Here is a 24,262-nt window from a genome sequence, read left to right on the forward strand (position 1 = left end):
TTTGGTGTGCATATCACTTAAATGTTCCTGTTTATAAAGAAATGATGATTAGGGATTTATCTGAGCTGGAGGAAAGTGGTGTTAAAATAATTTGTGGGGCGCCTGGATGGCTCAGTTGGTTAAGCCGCTGGCTCTTAATTTCGGCTCAGTCATGATCTCGGGCTCTGTGCTCACCACTCAACCTGCTTGAGGATTCTCTCTCTTCTTCTCCTTTTGCCCCTCCCCTGCTTGGGCACATGCTCTCTCTCTCTCTCTCTCTCTTAAATAAGTCTTTAAAAAAATAACTTGCATCAGACAAAAAAAAAAAAAATTAAGCCCTGTGATATCAATTATATTTTAAGTTTCAAATTATTTTTCAATCAATTACAATGTCTAAATCTCAGTCAAAAAATCAGAGTCTATGATTGATAGCACAGCATTAAGACATTAACACAGAAAAATATCTCCATTTAAATAAAGAGGATTTGTTAAGTTATTTTAACAAAATACATTAAAATAATAATGTATTGTGGGGAATATTATGTATGTAAATGTAAAATTGAAGACAAAAGTAGTACAAAGGACAGTGAAGCTGGGAAATGGAATCTTACTGTTGTAAGATTTGTACAGTTTAAGTGAAGAACAGTAACATTAATTCTAAGTACACTGTATTAAGTGAATGATGGATATGGAAATCCCTAAAACAACCTCTAAAAAATAATCTAGAAGGATGCTAAAAAGCCAAGAGAAGAACTGAAGTCAAATATTTAAAAAATGGGGGTGCCTGGGTGGCTCAGTGGGTTAAAGCCTCTGCCTTTGGCTCAGGTCATGATCTCAGGGTCCTGGAATCGAGCCCCACATGGGGCTCTCTGCTCAGCAGGGACCCTGCTTCCCCCTCTCTCTCTGCCTGCCTCTCTGCCTACTTGTGATCTCTGTCTGTTAAATAAATAAATAAAATCTTTAAAAATATATTTAAAAAAATGTTTAATTTACTTAAAGCAAGATGAAAGGAAAAAAAGGAGAACAGCAACAACAACAAAAACAGGTGGGACCACTAGAAAACAAATAGCAAGATGGTTATTGGTAAATGGACTAGATGCTTCAATTAAAATGCATAGATCGACATGTTAAAAAAAACAATGCCCCAGAATACTGCTCAGCAATGAAACCAAGGAAATCAAGATAGGTGCTACATGGGTAAACCTGAAGGGAATTTTATCGAATGAAAAAAACCTATCTCAAAGGTTGCATGCTGTATGTTTGCATTTATAGAACATTCTCAAAATAACACAATTACAAAGATGGAGAGAGATTTATTGTTTGCTAGTGGCTAGGGATAGGTGGCAGGGACAGGGGTGTGGCTATAAAGGGAGAGAACCAGGCATCCCCTGGTGATGACTATAAACGTGATGTGTGGTAGCAGTGGTTACAAAGCTACACATGTGATAAAGATACACACACACTCACACGAGTATATGTATAACTGGAGAAATCTGAGTAAGTTCTGTGGATTGAACCAATGTCAATGTTTTAGAGCTGGAATTACACTGCATTGGCCTAAGATGTTAACATGGGGGGACACTGGGTGAAGGGTACACAGAACCTCCCTGTAAATTTATTTGCAACTTCCTGTTAATTTATAATTATTTCAAAAGAAAAGTTAAAAAAAAAAAAAAAAAGCAAAACCCAACTATATGCTGCCTCTAGGAAAGGACCTTGAATACAATGTCACACGGAGAGACTGAAAATGAAAGGACGGCAAAAACATACATTGTGCAAGAAGTAAGCATGAGAAAAACTTCAAGAAATGGATATTACCAGACATGAAGAGGGGTATTTCATAATGACAAAAGGATCCATTCATCAAGAAGACATGTAATTCTCAATGTATACTCACCAAACACAGATCGGAGAACTAGACAAAGCACACTTACAGCTGGGGATTTTAACACCCTTCACTATGAAATTAATAGAACGCCAAAAATTTAAAAAGTTAGAGAAGATTTTAATAATACTATCAAACATATTTATTAAATCAATATTTATGGAATAGCACATCCTTCTCTTTAAGATTTTATTGGAGGTTCAAGCCAGTGCAACAGACAATAAAAGGAAAAAGAGGTATAAAGAATAGAGATAAAGAGGCAGAACTGTCTTTATTCACAAAAACATGATTTTCTACATAGAAGAAAATCTGAATCCACAAAAAGGCCTATAAAACTAATAAGAGATGGTAAGGTCACAGGATCCAAGGCCAATGCATCCAAATCATCTATATTTTTGTATGCTAGCCACAAACAGATTCATTTAAAAATACCATTTACAAAAATAAAATGAAATAAAATAAAATAAAATACCATTATATTAGTACCAAAATTGTGAAATACTTAGGGATACATTTAACCAAATATGCGTAAAACACTGACAACTACAAAATATTACTAGGAGAAATTAAAGAACTAAAAAAAATGGAGAGCTAAAATGTGCTCACGGATTACAAGACTATTATTAAAATGTTGATTGTCCTCAAATTGACTGATAGATTTAATGTAATCCCAATAAAAATTCCAGCACTTTTTTAAAAAAGAAATTGATTTTAAAGTTTATATGGAAATGCAAAGGACCTGGAAGAGTCAAAATGATTTTGAAACAGAAGAAGAAGGTTGGAAGGCATACTCTAATTTCAAGACTTCTGTAATGCTGCAGTAACTGAGACAGTGGGCTGGTGTCGGGAGAAACATTGATTAGTTGGACAAAATGGAGTCCAGAAATAGACCCAAAATATATAAAGAACTCCTGCAACTCAATAAAATAATGAACAACACTGTTTTGAAAATGGGTGAAAGATTTGAGCACTTTACCAAAAAGATACCAGTTGGTAAATTAACACACAGAAAGATATTCAATGTCATTAGCCTTTGGTGAAACAAAAGTTAAAAACCACAGGGAGGTATCATCATAAATCTACCAGGATGGTTAAAATTTAGAAAGACTGACAATATCAAGTGCTGACAATCACGTGGAAGAAACCCCTACATCCCAGGTGGAATGCAAAACGAGGCAACCACTATGGGAAACAGTTTGGAAGTATCTTATAAAGCCAAACACAGGCTTATCATACAATTCAGCAAACCGACATCTAAGTATTTATCTAAAAGAAGTGAAAACATATTTGCAACTGTGTCTAGTGGCTTTACTCATGATTTCCCCACATTGGAAATAACCCACATGTCCAACACCTGGCAAACAGATAAGCCAATTGCAGTCCACGCCCCTGCACAGTGGAATGCTACTGACCCTACAGCAACTAATGTGTGATCTCCGAGGCATCATGCCATACCCAAGAAGCCAAAACAAAGGGCAAATTCCATAGGATTTTGTTTATATGGCTTTCTGGAAAGGCAAAAGTGAGAAAGATAAGATCACTGGTTGCCAGGTATTGGGGGGCAGGGGGAAGAGATCAGCTTCAAAAAGATGTTTCATTTTATGTAATTTATGTTTCAATTTTAAATGCTTCAAAATTTTGTGAGATACAGTTAAAGCAGTCATTAGAGATAGTATAAACGCTAAAATTAGAAAAAGAAAGAAAATTAAAATCGATGATCTTAGCTTCCACTTTAAGAAAGTAGGTAAAGAAAAACAAATTAAAAGAAAGAAATTAAGTAAAGATAAGAGCAGATATCAGTGAAATAAACAACAGATTAAATTCAAAATGAGTATTTGGTTTTTTGGAAAAAAATAAGTAAAATTAACAAAACTTTCCCAATATTGGTCACGGGAAAATAAGAGAAAACACAAATTACCCACACAAGGATAAAAAGGCAATATTATAAACAAACAAATTTGACAACTTGGATAAATAGATAAATTCCTTGAAAAACACAAATTATTAAAAGCAACACAAGAAGAAATAGAAAATTGGAACATTCTTATATATGTTAATGAAAATGAATTCACATTTGAATATCTTCTCACCAAGAAAACTCCAGTCCTAGGTGATTTTACTGGTGAATTCTATCAAATGTTAAGAAATAAAAATATTTATATTATACAACTCTTACAGAAAATTGAAGCAGGAAGACATTTTAATGGTTTTATGAAGGCCAACATAACCCTGATACCAAAACAAGACGTGTACATTACAAGAAATAAAAACTATTGCCCAATATGCTTCATTAGCATAGATGTAATCTATATTAAGTAGGTATTTAAATCCAGAAATATATAAAAAGGATAATATATTAAGATTAAATGGAGTTTATCCTAGGAATACAAGGACATTTTAACTTTTGAAAAATCAATCAAAATAATTCACCCTTTTAACTGCATAAAACAGAAGAATTATCTGATCATCCAAATAGATGGAGAAAAAACATTAGAGGTAATTCAATATACATTCATGATTTAAAAAAACAAAATAAAACTCTTAGTGTACAATAGATAAGAAGGAACTTCCTCAACCTGATAAAGAACATTGATAAAAAAGCTATAGCTAACATCATACCTAATGGTGAAAAAATTTCCCTGAAGAATGGGAATAAACAAGGATGTCTGCTCTCACTATTTCTGCTAAATTGTAGGAGCGGTCTTAGGCAATACAACATGACAATGAAAAAATAAAGAGTATAAATAGATTAGAAAGGAAGAAGTAAAACTATCTGCAGATGACATGATTGTATATGTAGACAATATCGATCTACCAAAAAACTACCAAAATTAACAAGTGAATTTAGCAAGACCACAGTATACAAAGTCAACATGCAAAATTAATATTTATCTATAATAATAACAAATAGAAAATAGGAAGTTTCAAGTAATATTTATAGCAGCAAAAATACTTTGGGATACGTTTAATAGAAATATATTTAAAGCTTCTACATTGGAAATTATAAAATGGAGAGATGGAACGTATTTAAAAACTGGAATATTTATTATTAAGATGTCAATTCTCCCCTAAATTACTCTGCAGATCCCACACCATCCTAAAAAAACTCCCAGCAGTTTTTTAAAAAAAAGAAACTGACAGGGTAATTATAAAATTTATGTAGAAATGGAAAGGACTCACACTGCCTGATTTCAAGAGAAATAGCCCAACACTTATCAGTCAATCTAATTTTTAACCAAGGCACCAAGCAAATCAATGGTGAGAGGAAAGCATTTTCCACTCCTATCTGAATGCAAAAAACCAAACCGAAACAACACACAAAAACAACAAAAACTTTGACCCATGCCCCACACCATCACAAAGATTAATTCTTAATAGATCCTAGGACGAAATCTAAGGAACGAAAAACTATAAACCTTCTGACAGAAAATACAGAAAAATATGTCTGTGAACTTGGGAGTATCGAAGGTGTCTTAGTACCCAGAAAGCACTAACCACAACTAAATAATTGATTTACAATGGACCTTGTTAAACTTTAAGATCTCTGTTCACCATAAGACCCTTTAAGAGAATGAGCAGACAAGTCAGAGATTGGTAAATAAGTATTTGCAATGTATAAGTATGACAATATGTAAACAATGCCTAGAAGTCTATAACAAAAAGACCAATAACATAATTTAAAAGAAAAAAAAGGAAAAGACTTAAAAAGCTACTTCACAAAGAAAGATATGTAAGTAGCCAGTAGGCACATGGAAGAGAATTCCTGGTCACAAGCTGTCAGAGAAATTTAAAGTAAAACCTCAGTGAAATACCATTATACCCTCAACAGAATGGCTACAAAATAAGACTGAAGGATGTGGAGCAATGGGAACTCGGCTATCTGACTCACGGGAGTGTAAAATATACAACCACTTTGTAAATCAGCCTTGCAGATTCTCAATAAGGGTACACCTGTCTGAGCCAATTCTTCCACTTCCAGGTTTTACCTAAGAAATTAAAACATGTACATTAAAAGCCTTGTAGAGCAGTGTTATTAATAATATCCCAACACTGGAAACAACCCAAACGCCTATCAGCATACGACTGGATAAACAGGGGTACCTGGGTGGCTTAGTAGATTGAGTGTCCAACTCTTAATTTCAGCTTAGGTCATGATTTCAGGGTTGTGAGACTGAGCCCCGTGTTGGGCTCTGTGCGGGGCATGGAGCCTGCTTAAGATTCTCTCTTTCCCTCTCCCTCCACCTCTCCACCCACGCCCAGCCCCCTGACCACACGCTCCTGTGCTCTCTCCCTAAGAGAAAAGAATGGATATAATCATGGTATAACCATGACCAAATACTATTCACCAATATAAAAGAAAAACTACTGATAAACCCAACATGAGTAAACCTCAAACACATGATGCCGAATGAAAAATCCAGACACAATAGAGGACACACAATAACATTTCATTCATAGGAAATTCTAGAAACGGCAAAAATAATCTATGATGAAAGTAATGGGAACAGTGATTGTCTCTGTGGATGGGGTTTGGCTGAGAAGTCATTGAAGAGCCTTCCTGGGGTGATGGAAATATTTGTTATATTGATAGGAGTGTGGATTCTATGCATGCACCCAGTTACCAAAACTCATTAGACTGTATACCTAAGATCTATGCATTTCAACATATGTATACCTCAATTAGAAAAACAAGTTTTGAGAAGTAGATTGAAAAAAGATATTAAACTACATTAACAAACAAGTTCAGTAAAGTCTGCTCTTAAGAAAAATTAAAATAAATCTGGGACCTAATGATACTGAAGACGTTGTGATTAAGAAAAGAGGAGAAAGAGGAAGCAAGGATAAGCCATCATTTACGGAAGACCTACTAAGACCTCTGGTAAATGCTTTCTATGAATTCTCTCATTTAATTCCCACAACAACCCACTTTCTAGATGTAGAAGATAGCTATATAAGCAAATCTTCCTCACCACGCTTAGTAAACACCTTGGGTATAAACTCAAAATACCAGAACACGTTTTTCTCTTTTTCTCAATTTCAGGCAATAAGTGGTAGATGTTTTTCTGAAATCTACTACTGTCCCTAAGAAATGTGAGCCATAGGGGAAAAAAATACCTTTTTTTTTGTTTGTTTCAGCAAACTCATAAAATATGTATAGTGGTCTGTGACCACAATTTTTAAAACCTCTTAATTCCATGAAACTCCTATTTCTAGATGCTCTGCCTCTCACATTGCAAGCCGGGGACTAGAAAGCATGGTTTGCCTAGTAAATGTTTACCTCATGCTCACTGCTCACTGCTAACACGAGTCCAGGTCAACTTCCCTACCAGCTCAACCAGGCCCCCATGTAAATAGCAGGTGGTGTTACGAACAAGTAACTGGGATCGGTAAGGGTAAGACGGTCCTCACCACATCCAAAACGGCGTGGACAAGCACATCTAGATACACCATGGTGGCCTCAGTCCAGTCGTGAACTGGCCTCACTGCCTTGTGATATTTCTGTAGTAGGTGTTTGGTGAGACGATACAGAGCAGGGTTCCTGGGATGAGGCGTGTCCATGGCTAGGGTTTCTGAAAAACAAAACTGGCATCATGAGGAGGAAAATAAGAGGAGCTCAGCATCTCGAGGAGATCTCAGACTATTGAGGACTTGGTGGGTCCTGGCAGAATACGGTTTTCAGCTTACCCCAATTTGCTGAAGTTCACAGCCAGCCAGTGGGCTCTTTGGCAGACGCTTAAAGTAAACTGCCGACCTGACCGCCCAAAAGCTCATTGTAATGATCAGTTAGTCAACTCGGATCTTCAAGGATCCAAACCGCACCTACAATTCTGTTTTCACAGCAACCATGCATCTTGGAGACAGAATCCTGTATTCCAGTATCACCCCCTTCTAAAACACAGGGAAAAAACAAAGCAAAACAAAACAAACCTTTCCATACACTTAATCAAAAGTGATCTCCTCCTTGACTTTAATTTTTTCCATTTGTAATTCAACAGTTCAATAGGAAATTCATGCAGAAACATGGACAAACCAGTGAACCCAAAAATTCCTACATAATGGGATTAATAAGATTCCAATTCAAACTTTTCTCCTAAAAACAACAAAAACCCTCTTTTCTCACTCAACTGTCTTTAAATAAAGCACACTTGTCAGAAAATGAGATCTTCGTTTTGGGAAAATTCTCTCTGGTTCCAGAGAACAACCATTCTTTATGGCCTGGGAATCCTGATTTGTAGAGAAGCAGTGATTGGTGTTGAGGCAGCGGAGGCCAGGGGAAAAGAAGCAAGAGAAATGAGCACCAACAATTGGAAGTGACAAATTTGTGAGGGCTTCCTCTGAATTGCAAAAAGATATTTTGCTCACAAGCTTTGCCACCTCCCGGGGGATTCAAAGCTTCGCTAAGTCATTGGACTGGAGCAAATTGCACGCCTCCTGCCACAGTGCGTGAGTGCAATCTATCTGTAGTGTCCTGTGCGTGAATTCACCTCACCTCTCAGTGGTTTTGATAGTTATTTTGATGAGCTGCTGAAGGTATGCGGGATCCAGCAGGAAACTGTAAATGAGATATCTTCTCCCTGTGTGACAGTCCTGTTTATACCCATTTCTTTATGAATGATGTCGTGTCACCTGCCGCCACAGGCAGCAGTTTCTATGATTTATCAATGTCAGTGTGACCAAAATGCTAACGACGATGCTGGGGGTGCAATGCAGAGTCACTGTGGGCAGTGGAATATTCACTTTCATTACCACCAGAACTGCGAAGCTAATGAGCATTTTAACTCCCTAACTATTCACCCACGGAGATGCCTAAAATGGCATCCGCTATTCAGGCATGGAGGACTAAGGTAGGTGGCATGCATCAAGCATCATTTTTAGGGTTTTTGTGAACAGTGATTGTCAAAAAAATGTGCTGTGAATCTCTCTACCTGAGACCATTTCTTGCTGGTGTACCCCAGGGGAGAGAAGTCAGGAGCAAAAAGCAAAGCTGGTCTGGTGCTTTTCCTGTGAACTTCGCTCTGGGCAACTTCACTTTCACCTCGCTTGGAAGCTCCCAATTCAAGTCCCAGTTGGGGAAACACTGAAATGTGCATGTTTCGATACAGGAAACTATCTGAGACAGAATTAAAACATAATTCTGGGAAATGAATGTGTTTTCTCTATATCCTCCGCTATTAAGACTCAAATTCCCTTCTGCTGTCTTTTCTAGGAAACTATCCTTACGTCTCCTATGGATAAACATATTTTCCAGAACGTCTCAAAGCCTTTGGGTAAAAAGAGAAAGTTCTAGAATCTAGAACTAGGAACAACAGAGAAAACAAGCAATAGGAGGAAAAATAAGAAGGAAATGAAAGTATGCTTAAATAAACTATAAGGGTAAAGAGTTCTTTGTTTAAAATGGGAAGAAATAATAAATTACATTTCTACTATGAATGCAAATTTGCCTGAGGAGAAAGATCAATTACAGGAGATTAAGGATTTAAGTGACCATTAATTAACAGTAAATTATGCCCCTTGAAAGCTAATGTGACATTCACACAAGCACTAAATGACTCACAGTTCAGTGATGTTTCAAGAGACACTGATGGAAGCTATCCACAGACCCAGGGAAGATTCCTCGTTAATGCGGCCTCTATGGATGCTAATAATTGGCTCCAAATAATTCACTTGTAAGATTTCTGGAAAGTGGAATGTGTCGGGGACTGAGCTATAAAGCACTTTTAGGTGCAGAGAGATTTTTTTTTTTTTTAAGATAAGAATACAATAGAATTTTTCCTTTGTTTTCCTTGCTTTGACAAATTCTATCTTAAAGAGTTGTGGGCACTGTGATGAAAAGACCTGTTCTCACTTAGTGAGTATGTCAGCTTTGGGATTATAAAAGAGTTACACACACATCTGAGAAATTGCAAGGGGAATGAGATTTAGGGGTGTGGTTTACTGAATTCCCAAATCTGGCTGAATACATGCTGCGTGTCAGGCACTGGGCTAAGAGCATTTTACAGGAACGACCTCCTTTGGCTTTTACAATAGCCTTATGAGACAGGAACTGTCCAGCCCCATGAGGAGTCATTTCACTACAGGTGACAGACTAGAGGCTTAGTGAGCTTAGGACCACCCAAAGTCCTACAGCTTGCAAAAGAAGAGGTTGGACTGAATCCTAAGCCCAAGCTTTTTACTGTGACATTACACTGAGCTGGCTCCCTGAGAATATTAGGGACGGCAGTGAGTGGCCCTCCAAAAGGAAAGCGACATGTTGCATGGTGTACATCACTGGGCAGAAACAGCCTACTGTTATTTTCTGTGTTATGTGTGTTTTCGGGTCAAAAATATCTTCTGTTAGCATTGCACCTTACAATTTCACAATGCTATCTTATTTGATCACCACAATATACAACATAAGCATTTAACTTACAGGAAAACTGAATCTCTAAGAGATTAATTGGCTTGTTCAGGGTCACGTGGCTGTTGAGTAGTGCGGTAGGTACTAAACAGGTCTCTTAATCTAGGATCTTGCTCAGGACACTGCCATCAGGCAGTGGCCTTAAATTGGCGGTTAGTTTAGTACTCTTATATTTACAAGTCATCTAGATATTAACCCAGCAAAAATTCCAAAGGGCATATTTTTCTGCAACACATGTCTCCAGCATAATTTATGGTCAAGCACTGATTACTAGACACCATTAAGACACACTTTCTGTCACATTTAGAACAAAAATCAAGCATAATACAAAACACTAGAAAGAGACATTAAGAAGATTTTCTTTCTTTTCCTTACCTTTTATTTTTCTATTTTATCTTACTTAGCTTAATGTTCACAATTATTTTCTGCTAAGAAACCCATTTGGCATTTAATGAAATTTCCTGTTTTCATTTTTATAATTAAGATATGCTTTTATCCTTTAAGTTCAACATTCAGGATTCTCCTATTTTAATGATAAGTGGCTATTTTTCTTCTCTACCCAATAAAAAAATCATTTCCAGCTGCTGGGCTACCAAATTCCTGCCTCATCTCAGTAATTGACTCATTCCACTTCCAGTTATATTTTAAAACATGGAAACTCCGAGATATGAGCTCGAGGATACCTCTCAAGAAAGTGGGGGTACTGGGGGAACACCAGGATAAACATATATTCTTGATCTGTGTGTGTGTTTTTAAGAATCTATTGGATCTTAAAAAAAAAAAAAAGAATCTATTGGATCTTAACACAAATGGCCCAATTCAGTGGAGTTAATACTCATACCGCAAAAGCTTAGTTCTAGAAATTCAAAAGGCTATATTAATTTTATAGTATTTTAAGGGGAAATGTACATTAAAAACATACAAGTTTCTAGTAGTTGTCTCTGGAGATATATTCATCACCTGCACAGACTTTGCATGGCTGGGTGAGACCCATAATACCAAAATGATACGCAGGTGTCTTCAGCCAAGCTGTATCCAGGAAACACTCTGGGCTACCGAAAGCTTATAATGAAGCCAAGACTGTTTGGGATACTAAAAATCTACTATTCAGACACAAAAGCAAATCTGAAAAAGGAATGCCCCAAACTCTCGATGTAAATTGCCACAAAGAGAGCTTGATTTCTGGAGAAGCTTCATCAAACAGCTATAACATTTCCAGCATATTTTCAGCTGTGTGTCAAGAGCCCCACTGTGTGACTCCCATTTGTATTTACAGATCTGTAATTGTAGGAGCAAAGACATAACAAATCACCGGGCTCCACGTCGCTTCGCAGGACTGGCGCTTTACAGATGTTAAGTAAAAACGAACACTTGTAAGGAGTTATACAGCACCAGGTAGAAAAATACTGTCTCTAGCTTTTAAAAGTTAATATTCTGGGCTAAAAGTAAAATCTTTAAAAGGACCCACCTGAGGCAGCCACCAGGATGAAGGGCCACAGGAAAGCCATGGCACCTGCCAGTGTTCTCGGGCTCAGCCCGAAGAGGAGACATGCAAACTTGCCTACTGGATGGACTGCACTCAATTTTTCCTAAAGGGCCTCCTCTTCACTCCATTCTTCTCTCTTGGCCAGTGTCTGCTGTCCGTGCTGGTGCTATTTTATAAACATTAAACCGGACCAACGGCAACGCCGGCACCAGGCAAATGTTTTGGAATCGATGCCATTGAGATACCCCTTAACTTCTCCATTTGGTTCTGCCCCAGGCTCAGATCATGGCCAACATTTCAATTTCCCTGACAGGAGATAGCTAAGTGAATAATGTAATCTAAGAGGAGCCCCTAAGGAGAGGAAATTCCACACTAATATGATTTCCTTTACAGCCTTTACCTAAGGCAGTGCTCTTGCTGACATTCAGGACACTAATTTCATTAATAATTGAGATCTAAATAGCTGTTCTAAATCAGACTTATGCGGCTACATCTTCAGCATTTGACAGTGGTTATTGGACTCTGGAATTACACAAAGCTAATGGAAACCTGGTATTGTCCAATGAAGGACAACTGCTAACAATACAGGGAAAGTGCTTTTTGTTTTTCCTAAGCCCCTTTAATTAAAAGAAACATTGATTTTTGATAAATGGGAGTGTCTCTTCAACTGTTCCTGCGTACAATTCAGAAAGTAACTGTGTATGAGAGGATGCTTCCAGGCTTACTGAAGATGAGAGCTACTAACGTTTAACATCATTCGATAAAATTTTCCTTTCACTTTTTGATCGAGTACCCATCGACTCTTCATTATTAAGGAAAAAGAAGCATGATTCTATATAACTCTATAGAACACTATATGCTCTAGAAACAAAAACTAAATTTCATACAATTTCCAGCGTCTCCTTTTTCTATAAGTGGGACTGTAGAGGCACAGGATTGAGATGAGTTACACAGAGCAAACTGAGGAGAAACATACATACCTGATCCCTGTTCTCCTAATTATGCAGTCCCTTTGTTTAGAATCTTTGACTCTCTTGTCTTAATTTTCATCTACCAATAAAATGTAGCCTGATTGGTATCCTACTATTGGTGACAAGAGTTACAAATATGGAAATGGAGAAAACTAGGACAAACCCATGGTGCTGAGTTGGTTTTGTAGGTATCAGTATGAACTCATGGTTCTCAGTACATGTTAGCTACAAATGGAAATAAACACAGATGTAAATGTGTGTATATACATGTCCTTATAAACATACATCCCTAGCTCTGTCTTCCAGTGGGTCTGTGGGAGGGACACCCCAGTAGCAATGAGTATACCCAGTACTCAGAGCTTAAGTTCTAAATAACATACCTACTTAAAAGGAAGAAATAGAGAAATGACCGATTTCTGGGCTGGACAGGAGAAGTGTTAAGAAGAGCCTAGAACATCTCATTGCATCACAAAGTAAAGAAGTGCTAGACAGAATGATAGGGACATGATAAAAGGACATAATCAGCTTGAAGGGTCTCCCACTGGCCAAATCTGGGACAATTCAAGCATTAAATCAATAATGATCTGAAGAATTATAACCCGCTAAATAAAATACTAATCCACAAGTCCATGCAGATTTAAATAAATGAATGGAAAGAAGAGATGGCTTTTCCTTTAGTTAGAATGCCAACTAAGAAATGTAGAAGGAATGCTAGAATCTTCATAGTAATTATTCACTCAAGAAAAATCAGTGTCTGATAAAAACTAGTTGGTGAAAGTGATGAAAAACAGAACACTTACAGAAGATACTCATTAATCACAATGATTTTTAAAAAAAAAAACTTTCCATGGAGAAATCTGGCAGACAACACCTTAATCAAACAATGAAAATTAACATTACCAATCATGGGAGTTGTGTGCTGCGAGATAGGAGGAATTGAGAAGACACAGCTGCATTTCTGTTATCATCTGGCAAAAAATTCAAAACTTGAATCTATCGAGGAGGCAACACCAGAAAACCCCATACCGTGGGACATTCTACAAAACAGGCACATATCATCTTCAAGAGTGTCAAAGTTATGGAAGTTAAGGAAAGACTGAGAAACCATATCACACAAAAGTAGATTAAAGAGACAGGATGACTCAGCATAACCTGTGATTCTGGCTTGGATCCTGTTGTTACAAAGAACATGTTGGGAAGAATTCCTAAAACTCAAACTGGAGCCTGTGGATTAGATGGTAACGATGTAGCAATGTTAATTCCCTGATTTTGATGGAGTTGAAATCATGATGTTCTTGTTTGTAAGAATCACCCACTAAGTACTCACAGGTGACAGAGCATCACCGTGACATTTTATTCTCAAATGGTGTGTGTATTGGGGGGGGGGGGGGTTCATTCTACTATTCTTCTAGTCTTGCTGTGTATTTGAAACTATTTCAGAAAACAAAAATGTAATCTGGTAGAGGAAATTTGATACAAAGTTATGGAAAGTTTGAGAAATATCCTCTAGAGAGAATGACCAGATAAATGGGGCTTTATCAAGAGAGAACATCACCAAGGATTGGTCTGGCCATAAAGGTCCCAGCCCTGTCCGTCGGGAGAAAGGCAAGCTACAGGCAGCATATCCATGTACACAGCACTTTCTATGGGAAGGCAACACGGAAGCCTGCCTTTGTGCAAAGGTTTAATTGAGATGATGATTAACATTACATTCTTGCCACGCATTTTAGTAAGCATGGCTCTATGTCAAACCTTCTGGGATATGCTTCCCCTTCCTTTTCTTCTCACTTTCTCATATCCCCATCTGTTACTGGAAGGCCATTGCTAATGATGTGTAATACAGGTACATTATGACCTTCATTAGCTAATCTAACAACAGTCTGGCGATCCTGCCCATTACAGCTCTTTATTGGCTGATGAATTCTGCCAAGATGGGAAAGGTTTTGTGTGAGTGACTTGTCCTCAAAATAGTTTATATGCACCTGGGTAGCTCAGTGGGTTAAGCCACTGCCTTTGGCTCAGGTCATGATCCCAGGATCCTGGGATCGAGTCCCGCATCAGGCTCTCTGCTCGGGCAGGGAGCCTGCTTCCCCCCTCCCTCTCTCTGCCTGCCTCTCTGCCTACCTGTGCTCTCTGTCAAATAAATGAATAAAATCTTTAAAAAAAAATAGTTTAGATGCGGATGCTTCCTGATCTTTCCTTGATGGCCCGCCCTGCTCCGCATCACCAGAAGGCTCAGATAGTACTTTTTCTGACCTTACTGCCCTGTCTGGATGTAGTTTGTTTACTCAGTGCCTTTAGATTTGCTATCTCTTCCCCGTTCAACCTTTAATTTTTCATGAAAACTGTCTTTTCTCAATATAGTACTTTTTACTCACATTGTTTCTTATCATCCATGACTCAAGGATCTCACCCCCACTATCCCACCCTTAGACAGCTCTTTAGGAAAGATGAATGGGAGGTGAACTTCAATCAGGTCCTTCAAGCAGATCAGTGTATTAAAATAAAAAATTGGAATTGTCAGGAGCTCAGCATTCAGGCTTCTCAAATATCAGCTGGGAAAAGAAAGACTTATTAATCTGAGGTTTGAATCGACTGTTTCCTGAACACGGTTTAGGTCAGGCCTGCCATTGAGTACCTAGAGATGTATTTCTTTCAGTAGCCCCCCTCCCCACATTCCCATGAGCCCTTGCACTTTGTTTCTCCATTATTTCCTAGTAAGATATGACACCTCTTAGCTGGACCAGTGTCTTTTAGAAAGAAGGCGGGGGAGAGGGTTTATTATGCAAACATAATAAGGAAGTGTTTATTATGCAAACAGCAACTGAGTTATGTGTCCTTTAAGACTACTAAATAGTTTTTAATTACTGCTATATCAGTAAATCCCATAAATATGCAAATGCAATTAGTTCACAAAATAGACCTTAAATATCTTTATTCCTCTCCAACAAAGTTCTTTGAAGTTAATCGCTAACTCTCTTTGTTCACTCCCTTGGCAGTCGTGCTAAAATTGACAGGAATTTTGACAGATGTACATATTCGGGGGAAACCAAATTTCCTCAGCACATCTGGTCAGGCTGGAGGAGAAAAGTAGAAATGGATGCTCTAGCCAAAATCAAATATCTAATGAGTGGAGTCCCATATGAAATTTTTTTACTCCATAGCATTATCCTCTGAAATAAGTATCAAGGTAACCACTGGGCCACCACTTCAAGTCCAAAGCCACACTCAACATTTGATTTTCTTCTGGTTCAGAATTTCATCTTTAATAATAATGCACATCTGGTCCTTAAAAGTGAATGAATGAATGAATGAATGAATGAACGAGGAATAGTATCCCTCACGACTCTGGCCCTTCATGGCCATGTGACACAGTTTTCTATGGTAAGTCATAGAACATGGGTGTAAGTTTCCAGGCTTCTGAGTCTGACACATGTCATTTTCCCTCCCTGCTCCATCACTTGTTAGATGCTCATGGCCTTGGTCAAATTGCTTACCATTTCTAAGCTCAGGTTTTCACTTCTGTATAATAGGCTCTGTTTCTGTAGGTTTCTATGGCAACATAACAAATTACCACACACTTGGCAGCTTAAACCAAAACTCATTTATGAGCTCATGGTTCTATAGGTCAGAAACCCAGGCACGGCTTGAATGGATGTTCTGCTCAGGGTCTTAGGAGGTGAAATCATGGTTGTATGCCAGAGCTGGTTCTTTCTGCAGCAAAAGAGCCAACTGTGTATATCCCTTCCCAACTCTGGGTTCAGTGACATCCGGTGTGTAGCTTGAAATCAGCCATGATGGGAAGGTCTGCCCCACTTAGAAATCAGCAGATGCTACCAGTGAGGGCTCCTCCCACCAGCTGGCCACTGGATATCCGCTACTGCACCATGGCCCTCTTGTTGAACCTCCCAGGGCCTCACAGACCCCTCCAATATGATAGCATTTATTCAACTGTATTATGACTGTTTTTTTTTTTTAAATTAAGACTATTTATTTACTTCCCTATTTCTTCCAGAATCCTGTGAATTCCCTGAGGGTAGAGCACTGTGCCTTATTCATCTTGGCATCTCCAGCACAGAGCTCGGCACGCAGTAGTACTTGTTAAGTATGTGAGAAGGATGGGAGAGAGAGGAAGAGAAGAATGAACAGGTGGGCAGAAAAGAAGTTTGGTTTATGCAGGAAAGAGGACACCAAAAAGGACGAGCTTTTTTGCAACCACATCCAATATGCTGCTCTTTTGCCGCCAACTCACCAAGGATGGGCGGGGTCTTCAGAGCAAGACTGCTTTTATTTGGTGTGCTCCAGAACCCGCTAGAAAGCAGCCAAAGGATAAACGTGGGACACAGACACAGGGAGTTCATGCCTCCTTGATTCTCTCAGAGGAGCGAGACGGGCCCCCAAACTAGAGGAACATGGAATCACAGGTTTGCTGCTTCTTTCCATGCCTCTGACTACGTCAGCTGCAGGACACAGCTTCGACTGCAATGGCAGACAGGTAGCCCGACTCAGTGATCTGTGTCGTCCAGGCCTTCTGCACAGAGGATAGGCCTTGAAGTCTTGCTGTGCCAGCTCCGGGCATCTTCCCTGATCCGTGGCTCAGTGCAGGACCCAGAACCTCTCCACGTAGGCCCATTTAGAACTTCTCTGTGGAGAGGTCACGGTCAACCACAGCAGCCAGGAAGACAGGCTCAGGTCCACATGTCTGGATATTTTCAAACCAATTGTGGACTTAAGCTGGGACAAGGGCTTCGATCTGTTAGAGCTTGCTTTATTTATTTATTTACCTATTCATCTGCTCACTGTGTGCAGAATTGTGGCTGACACTGGGGAATATAAGAGAAGAAAATTTCAAGGAACTTGGAACAGAGGTGATAGGTAAGACACACTGAGAATGCAATGAGATGAACACTAGCTAGTTGGTGAGTCGACTGGGGACAATGGAAGCAAAAACAAGAGCCAGACTTGGGGTGGGCTGAGGAGAGGTTTTTCAAAAATGGCATTTGTGCTGGGAAAAGACAGTCCATTAGGTGAGGGCAGTGAGAGCGGAGTGCCTAGCAGAAGGAACGGGGTATGAAAGGGCTGGATGGTACCTTCTTTTGTAAAACTGGGAAGCAGACAGAACCCAGGTTTCTACCTGAATCTGTTGTCTTCTGACTTGCAATTCTAATTGCCCAAATAAATGCTTGTTGCTTTAAAAAATAAAGTAAAGTCAAATAAAATTAGGGAGAAGATCATTCTAGACTCATGAGATGAGCGGATTAACAAACTCATGCTGCAGAGTGTTGAGGGGGGTATAAAAGAGAAAAGGGAAATATTGTATAAGTCTGTATAAGTGCCATTATTATAAAGCTGTCTCCAAATGGCCTGTAGCAATTATTCTAAAATGCACAACAGCTGTATTTGTCCCCCTTCTGCCATTGCTGAAATTTACACTGTCATTGCTCCAGGCGGAAGGCTTGGCACTAATAATAGGCTGGCTGACTATGGCTGGAGTGTGACAGACCTCTAGTTAGAGCCCTTAAAGACTGAGAGAGGAGTGGGACAATGAAAAGCACAGTGGAAACTGAAGTAGATGTAGTCAGAGCGCCGCCTTGTGGCAGCCACTGCACCCGCAGCCCCAGAGAACTCTAGCCAACCTCCGGTGTTTTACTCCACAGTGCGGTTTCCACAACTTCAGAGTCGTGCCGTGCCTCTATTCACTAGTCTTCCTTCCTTGCTCTAAACATTCATCTTCAGGGTCCCCAACATCACCTCGTCTAATTTATTTCTACTCTGCTTGCAACTGTCAGCAAAGTCCTCCCTGCTTAATTCCTTACTCTTGCTTTTCCAAACTCTTGGTCCCTAGGAGCACCCAAGTTTCCCAAAGACTCAGTGACTTTCTTCCTAAGTGTGGAAATAAAGCAAGCCTTGGTCCTCTACTTCTGAAACGTTACAAACAGTATTACTAAAAACCATACAGAATTTTAATGTTAGAAAGCTCTGCCTTTTCTAGATGTCATATAGGTAGAACCATACAGTATGTAGCCTTTTCAGAACCAGACCTATAAATACAAAGAACAAATGGACGGGTGATGGAGGGTAGGCAAAACAGGTGACAGGGAGCACGAGATACAGGCTTCCAGATATGGAATGAATAGGTGACGGTATAAGGAATACAGCTAATGATGTTGTTAATAATGAGATATCGGGGCAGATGGTAGCCAAACTTGTGGTGAATGTAGTATAATGTATAGATTTCTTGCATTACTATGTTGTACATGTGAAGCTAATGTAACATTGTGTGTCACTACACTCAAAAAAAATAAAGCCATACATTTCCTCTAAGCACTGGGTTAGTGGCATTGTACCGATTTTGATATGTTGTATATTCATTACTTTTCCTTTTAAATATTTTCTAATTTTTCTTGTGATGTTTCTTGCCCCATAGATTATTTAGAAGTTGTCTATTTTAAAATTTGGGATGTTTTTCTAGATATCGTACAGATCTTCCTTGACTTATGACAGGGTTACAACCTCATAAACCCATCACAAGTTGAAAATACCACTAAGTGGAGAATGCACGTAACACACCTAATCTCCCAAACATCATAGCTTTGCCTAGCTGACCTTATTAGAACACTTACATTAGGGGCGCCTGGGTGGCTCAGTCAGTTGGGCATCTGTTTTGGGCTCAGGTCGTGATCCCAGGGTCCTGGGATGGGGCCCCGCAATGGGCTCCCTGCTCATCGGGAAGCCTGCTTCTCTCTCTCCCTCTCCCACTGCTTGTGTTCCCTGCTCGTTGTGTCTGTCAAATAAATAAAATCTTAAAAAAAAAAAAAAACTTACATTAACCTGTGGTGGGAGAATACCATCTAACAAAAAGCCTGATTTATAATAAAGTATTTAACACCTCATGTAATCTATTGACTGCTATATTGAAAGTGAAAACCAGAACGGTTGTATGGTACAAAATGATTCTAAGTGGATCGGTTGTTGACCCTTGTGATCTGACTGGGAGCTGTGGCTCATTGCTGCTGTCCAGCAGCAATGAGCCACATCTCATGATGTCCAGCATCATGAGAGACAATCAGACTGCATAGCACTAGCCCAGGAAAAGATCAAAATTCAAAGGACAGTTTCAAATGAATGTATATCACTTCCACAACACCATAAGGTTGAAAATCATAAGTGGAATCATCAAAAGTTGGGGACCATATGTAATTTTAATTTTATTTTATTGTGGTCAAGTAACATATTCTATGATTGCAATAATTTTATTTCGATTCAGAGATGTTTCATGGATTGGCATATGATTCATTGCAAAAGCACTATGTATACTTGAAAGGAATGTGTATTCTGCTATTGTTGGTTCTAACATTCTGTGAATATCAATTAGATCAAGGTGGTCCGATAATGTTCAGATTACATTTTCATTGTTTTTTCTGTCTCTTGTTGGACCATTTTCTGTGGGGTGTTAAAATCTATTAATATTGTGGAATTGTCTGTTTCTTCTTTTTAGTCTTTGTTTTTACTTCATGTATTTTTGAAGCTCTGTTAATAGGCACATACACATTTATGATTATTAGGTCTTCCTGATGAATTGACGCTTTTGCCACTATAAAATGACTCTGTTTCTGGTAGTACTTTTGGTCATGGGTCTATTTTGTCCAATACTAATAACCACCCCAGGCTCTCTGTGCTGTTTACACGGTATCTTTGTTTGGGCATCTATAACAGAATACCACAGACTGGGTCACTTATGAACAACAGAAGCTTATTTCTCACAGTTTTAGAGGCTGGAAGTCTAAGATCAGGGTGCCGGCATGGTCAAGTTCTGGTGAGGGGTCTCTTCTGGGCTGCAGACTGCCAACTTCTTTTATCTCCACATAACGGAAAGAGGACTTGGGAGCTTTCTGGGGTCTCTTATAGGATACTAATTTCATCACGAGGGCTCTGCCCTCATGACCTAAACACCCCTGGAAAGTCTCACCTCCTAATACCATCACACTGGGGGTTAAGATTTTAATATACGAATCTGGGGGGGCAGAAATATTCAGTCCATGGCGCATGGTTTATCTTCTCCTTCAGCCTGCACATGTCTTTATATTTAAAGTGCATCTCTTGCATATGGTATACGTGGATCTTCCTTTTAATTTTGTTTTGTTAATTTCTGCTTTTTAATTGGAATATTTAATCCACTAATATTTAAAGTAGTTATTGATATGGTTAGATTTAAATCTCCCCTTTTATTGTTTGTTTTCTATATTTTGTTTTTTTATTCTTCCTTTTCTGCCTACTTTTGGATTTTTTAATTTTTAATATCCAAGAAAGACTACCTTAGCATTTTATTTTTTTTAAAGATTTTATTTATTTATTTGAGAGAGAAAGAATGGAGAGACAACATGAGATGGGGGGAGGGTCAGAGGGAGAAGGGCAGGACTCGATCCTGGCACTCTAGGATAATGACCTGAGCTGAAGCCAGTCACTCAACCAACTGAGCCACCCAGGTAGGTGCCCTACCTATTAGCATTTTAGCTATACTTTTTGCACAATTTACTTAGTGGTTATGTTGGGAATTAAAATAAATATTCTTACTTCCTCATAGTCTTTTTAGTCTTTTACTGCACTTTCCCATAAAATGCAGTAATCCTGCAATCATTTGGTTCCATTTACCAGCCCTGCTGTTACTTATACTCGCTGTTATATGCATTACATCTAAATAGACACACACCACAAGACAATGTTGTAATTTTTCCCTTACACAACGCATACCCTACTATAAAGCCAATTCAATGACTTGTTAATTTCAGACACTGAATGCTTAAGTTGGAAGTTTTTTCATTTTGTTCTTGTTTATATTTTATAATTATCTGTTGAGGTTTTTCTGTTTTCTCATTTATTATGAGTGTATTTTCCTTTACTCCAGAGTACAGTTATCATAGATACTTCAATGTTCTTGTCTGATTAATTCTAACATCTCGATCTGGCCTATCTTTTCCCTTGATAATGGGTCATATTTTCCTGGTTCTTTATATATCAAGTAATTTTGGATTGTATCCTGCATACTATGTTTTACTGAGACTCTGAATTCGGTTATGTCTAAAGGGTAGAGAGGATGTGTGTGTGTGTGTGTGTGTGTGTGTGTGTGTAAAATCTTCCTCCAGTGAATGTTGATGTTCTGGTGCTTTAGAAGTGAATTAATTTGGTGAGACTCAAACTGCAAATGGTCTCATTTGGATGTAGGCAAGAGCTCAGAGCTCATCTGCTTTCTTTTGTCCTTTTTGAGGTGTTGTGTATCTGTGGTAGAAGGGTAGCCAGGGGCCTGGGTTGAATCCGCACAAAAACCCAGGGATCCTTTTCTCTACCTCGCTCCTTTTCACAATTCTCTCCTCACTTTTGGGTGAGTGTGTTTGGCCTAACCTCTAGTTCGTGGTTCCTCAGGCCAGAGGCCTGCTTGGTCTCCTATCAGCACTTCTGCCACCTCATGTCATGCTCTGACTATGGCCTGTTGCCTGAGTAAAGCTGCAAAACTGGGGCACACACCCCTTGTCAGTCCTTTCTTCTGTGTTCTGACTCAGCTTTTTTTTTCCCTTTTTTAAAGATTTATTTATTTAGAGAGCATGAGCGTGGGGGTGGAGAGGGGCAGAGGGAGAGGAAGAGAGAGAGAATGATCAGCAGACTCCCTTCTGAGCGCGGAACCCAACATGGGGCTGGATCTCATGACCTTGAGATCATGACCTGAGCTGAAATCAAGAGTTGGGCACTTAACCGACTGAGCCACCCAGGCACCCTCAGTGTTTGGTTTTGTTTTTGTTTTTGTTTCAAGTAGGTTCCACACCCAGCATGGAGCCCAATGCAAGACCTGAACCCACAACCCCAATATCAAAACCTGAGCTGAGATCAAGAGTCGGACACCTCAGCTGACTGAGCCACCCAGGCGCCCCCAGATTTACGATAACCAACACAGAGATTCTTAACTAATGAATGTACGTGGGTAGGAAAGCCAAAAGTTATGTCATAGCTTTTCCAGTACTGTTAAATACTGAGAATGAATTCCTAGCCAAGAAAAGAAACAAATATGTCATGTCTCTTAAACTTTTGTTTCAAGAAGCCTCCCCCCAGGAATCTTTATAGCCTGTGCTGAACGTGTAGGCTTCCTTGTCACAGAGCGATAGAAAAGGGGCTCTTTATCCTATCCAGTTTGAGCAATGTAGATTTAGTTTTTGTAAAAATCAAAACTTATTTGTCATTTCGTAATGTTGAAAATGTTTTCATCATGATCTCCCCATGAGCTTATAACCAGATCACCGACCTACTCACCAGGATCAACTCGGTGTTGGTTTTGCCATTGTCCCGTTCTCTTTGGTTTGCCAATGAAATGACTGATGATCAATAATTGCTGGGATCGGGGTGCCTGGGTGGCTCAGTGGTTTGGGCCTCTGCCTTCAGCTCAGGTCATGATCTCAGGGTTCTGGGATCGAGTCTCACATCGGGCTCTCTTCTCAACAGGGAGCCTGCCTCCCCCCGCTCTCTGCCTGCTTCTCTGCCTACTTGTGCTCTCTCTCTCTCTGTCAAATAAATCAATAAAATCTTAAAAAAAAATAATTGCTGGGATCACTGTTATCTTTTCTCTAGAGTTGAGAATTCTCTACTTCAAATAATATGACTAATAATTTTACACGAAGTACTTCTCTAAATCTTTTTTACTCCTTGGTACTAGAGCACTCTGATTTATCCAGACCAGCTCTCTGAACAGCGTAGGGAGCGCAGTACTTACCTGTACTCCTTAAAGCAGCTGACACCCCCCTCTAGGACGTTGCAGCTCCTCACAGAAATGGCTGAAGAGTCCGGATGGTCTATTGGGCACCCTGTTCCTTTGGTTTTAAGTTTCTTGTTACTCTGGATAAGTAAAGGAGACAATAAATATTACAACAAACAATTGTTTCAGAATTTTAAAGTTCTTACCTTCAACACCCCAGGTCCAAAATTCTAAACGCTTTTCTCTCATGGGGACAGAAAACCTCATTCAACTTCTGCCCCTCTGGCAGAGACCATCAAAGATTTTCCCTCCTTTTAACTCTACAGTGTCTCCAACTCTCCGGGGATGGCTCTCAGGCACCTCTAGGCTTAAATGCCACAGAAGCTGGGTTACAAAACTGAAAAAGCTACAGTCCCTTAAGGGCATGGGACTCAAGGCAGTGATCCCATGCGCTTTCAATAGGGCGCCCGCTATTTCCCCTGGCTGTGTTCTTCAGAAACAGGTTAACCAGTTCCTATTAATGAGGTATACTTATCAGTCGTGGCTAGAGATTTGCATTTGAGCTATACTTCAAATAACCTGTGCTGAACGTGTAGGCTTTGGGATTACTCAAAGACTTTGGGATTACTACGGTGTGATTCTTTAGGAATTGTTTATGTTCAAGATAAACTCTATCAGTAAGATGACCATACAATTTATCATCCAAACCTAGAAGCTTGAGAAAGGAGAAGCTACTAATAATCGCGCTGGGAAAACAGGGGTAAACCTTAACTGCCCCAGGCAAACTGGGACCTGTGTTACTCCT

The 24,262-nt window shown here is 39.2% G+C and overlaps 1 protein-coding gene across 4 annotated transcripts in view; it reads right to left on the minus strand.

The window, feature by feature from the left end:
• The window catches only part of HTR3B (5-hydroxytryptamine receptor 3B), a 47,970-nt gene that overhangs the window by 18,714 nt on the left and 4,994 nt on the right, over positions 1 to 24,262 (minus strand). For 2 of the 4 annotated variants that reach the window (XM_080815631.1, XM_080815630.1), the window contains exons 3-5: positions 23,476 to 23,597; positions 7,550 to 7,753; positions 7,274 to 7,447 (exon numbers count right to left, since the gene is read on the minus strand). In XM_080815631.1, coding sequence (XP_080671757.1) covers positions 7,274 to 7,447; positions 7,550 to 7,636 — 261 coding nt within the window. In that variant the 5' untranslated portion in view covers positions 7,637 to 7,753; positions 23,476 to 23,597. Of the gene's footprint in view, positions 1 to 7,273; positions 7,448 to 7,549; positions 7,754 to 23,475; positions 23,598 to 24,262 lie in introns of those variants that run through there. The other 2 variants (XM_080815632.1, XM_080815633.1) reach the window with 2 other exon arrangements.

The sequence above is a fragment of the Martes martes genome, assembly GCF_963455335.1.
Source record: "Martes martes genome assembly, chromosome: 10".
Classification (NCBI taxonomy): domain Eukaryota; kingdom Metazoa; phylum Chordata; class Mammalia; order Carnivora; family Mustelidae; genus Martes; species Martes martes.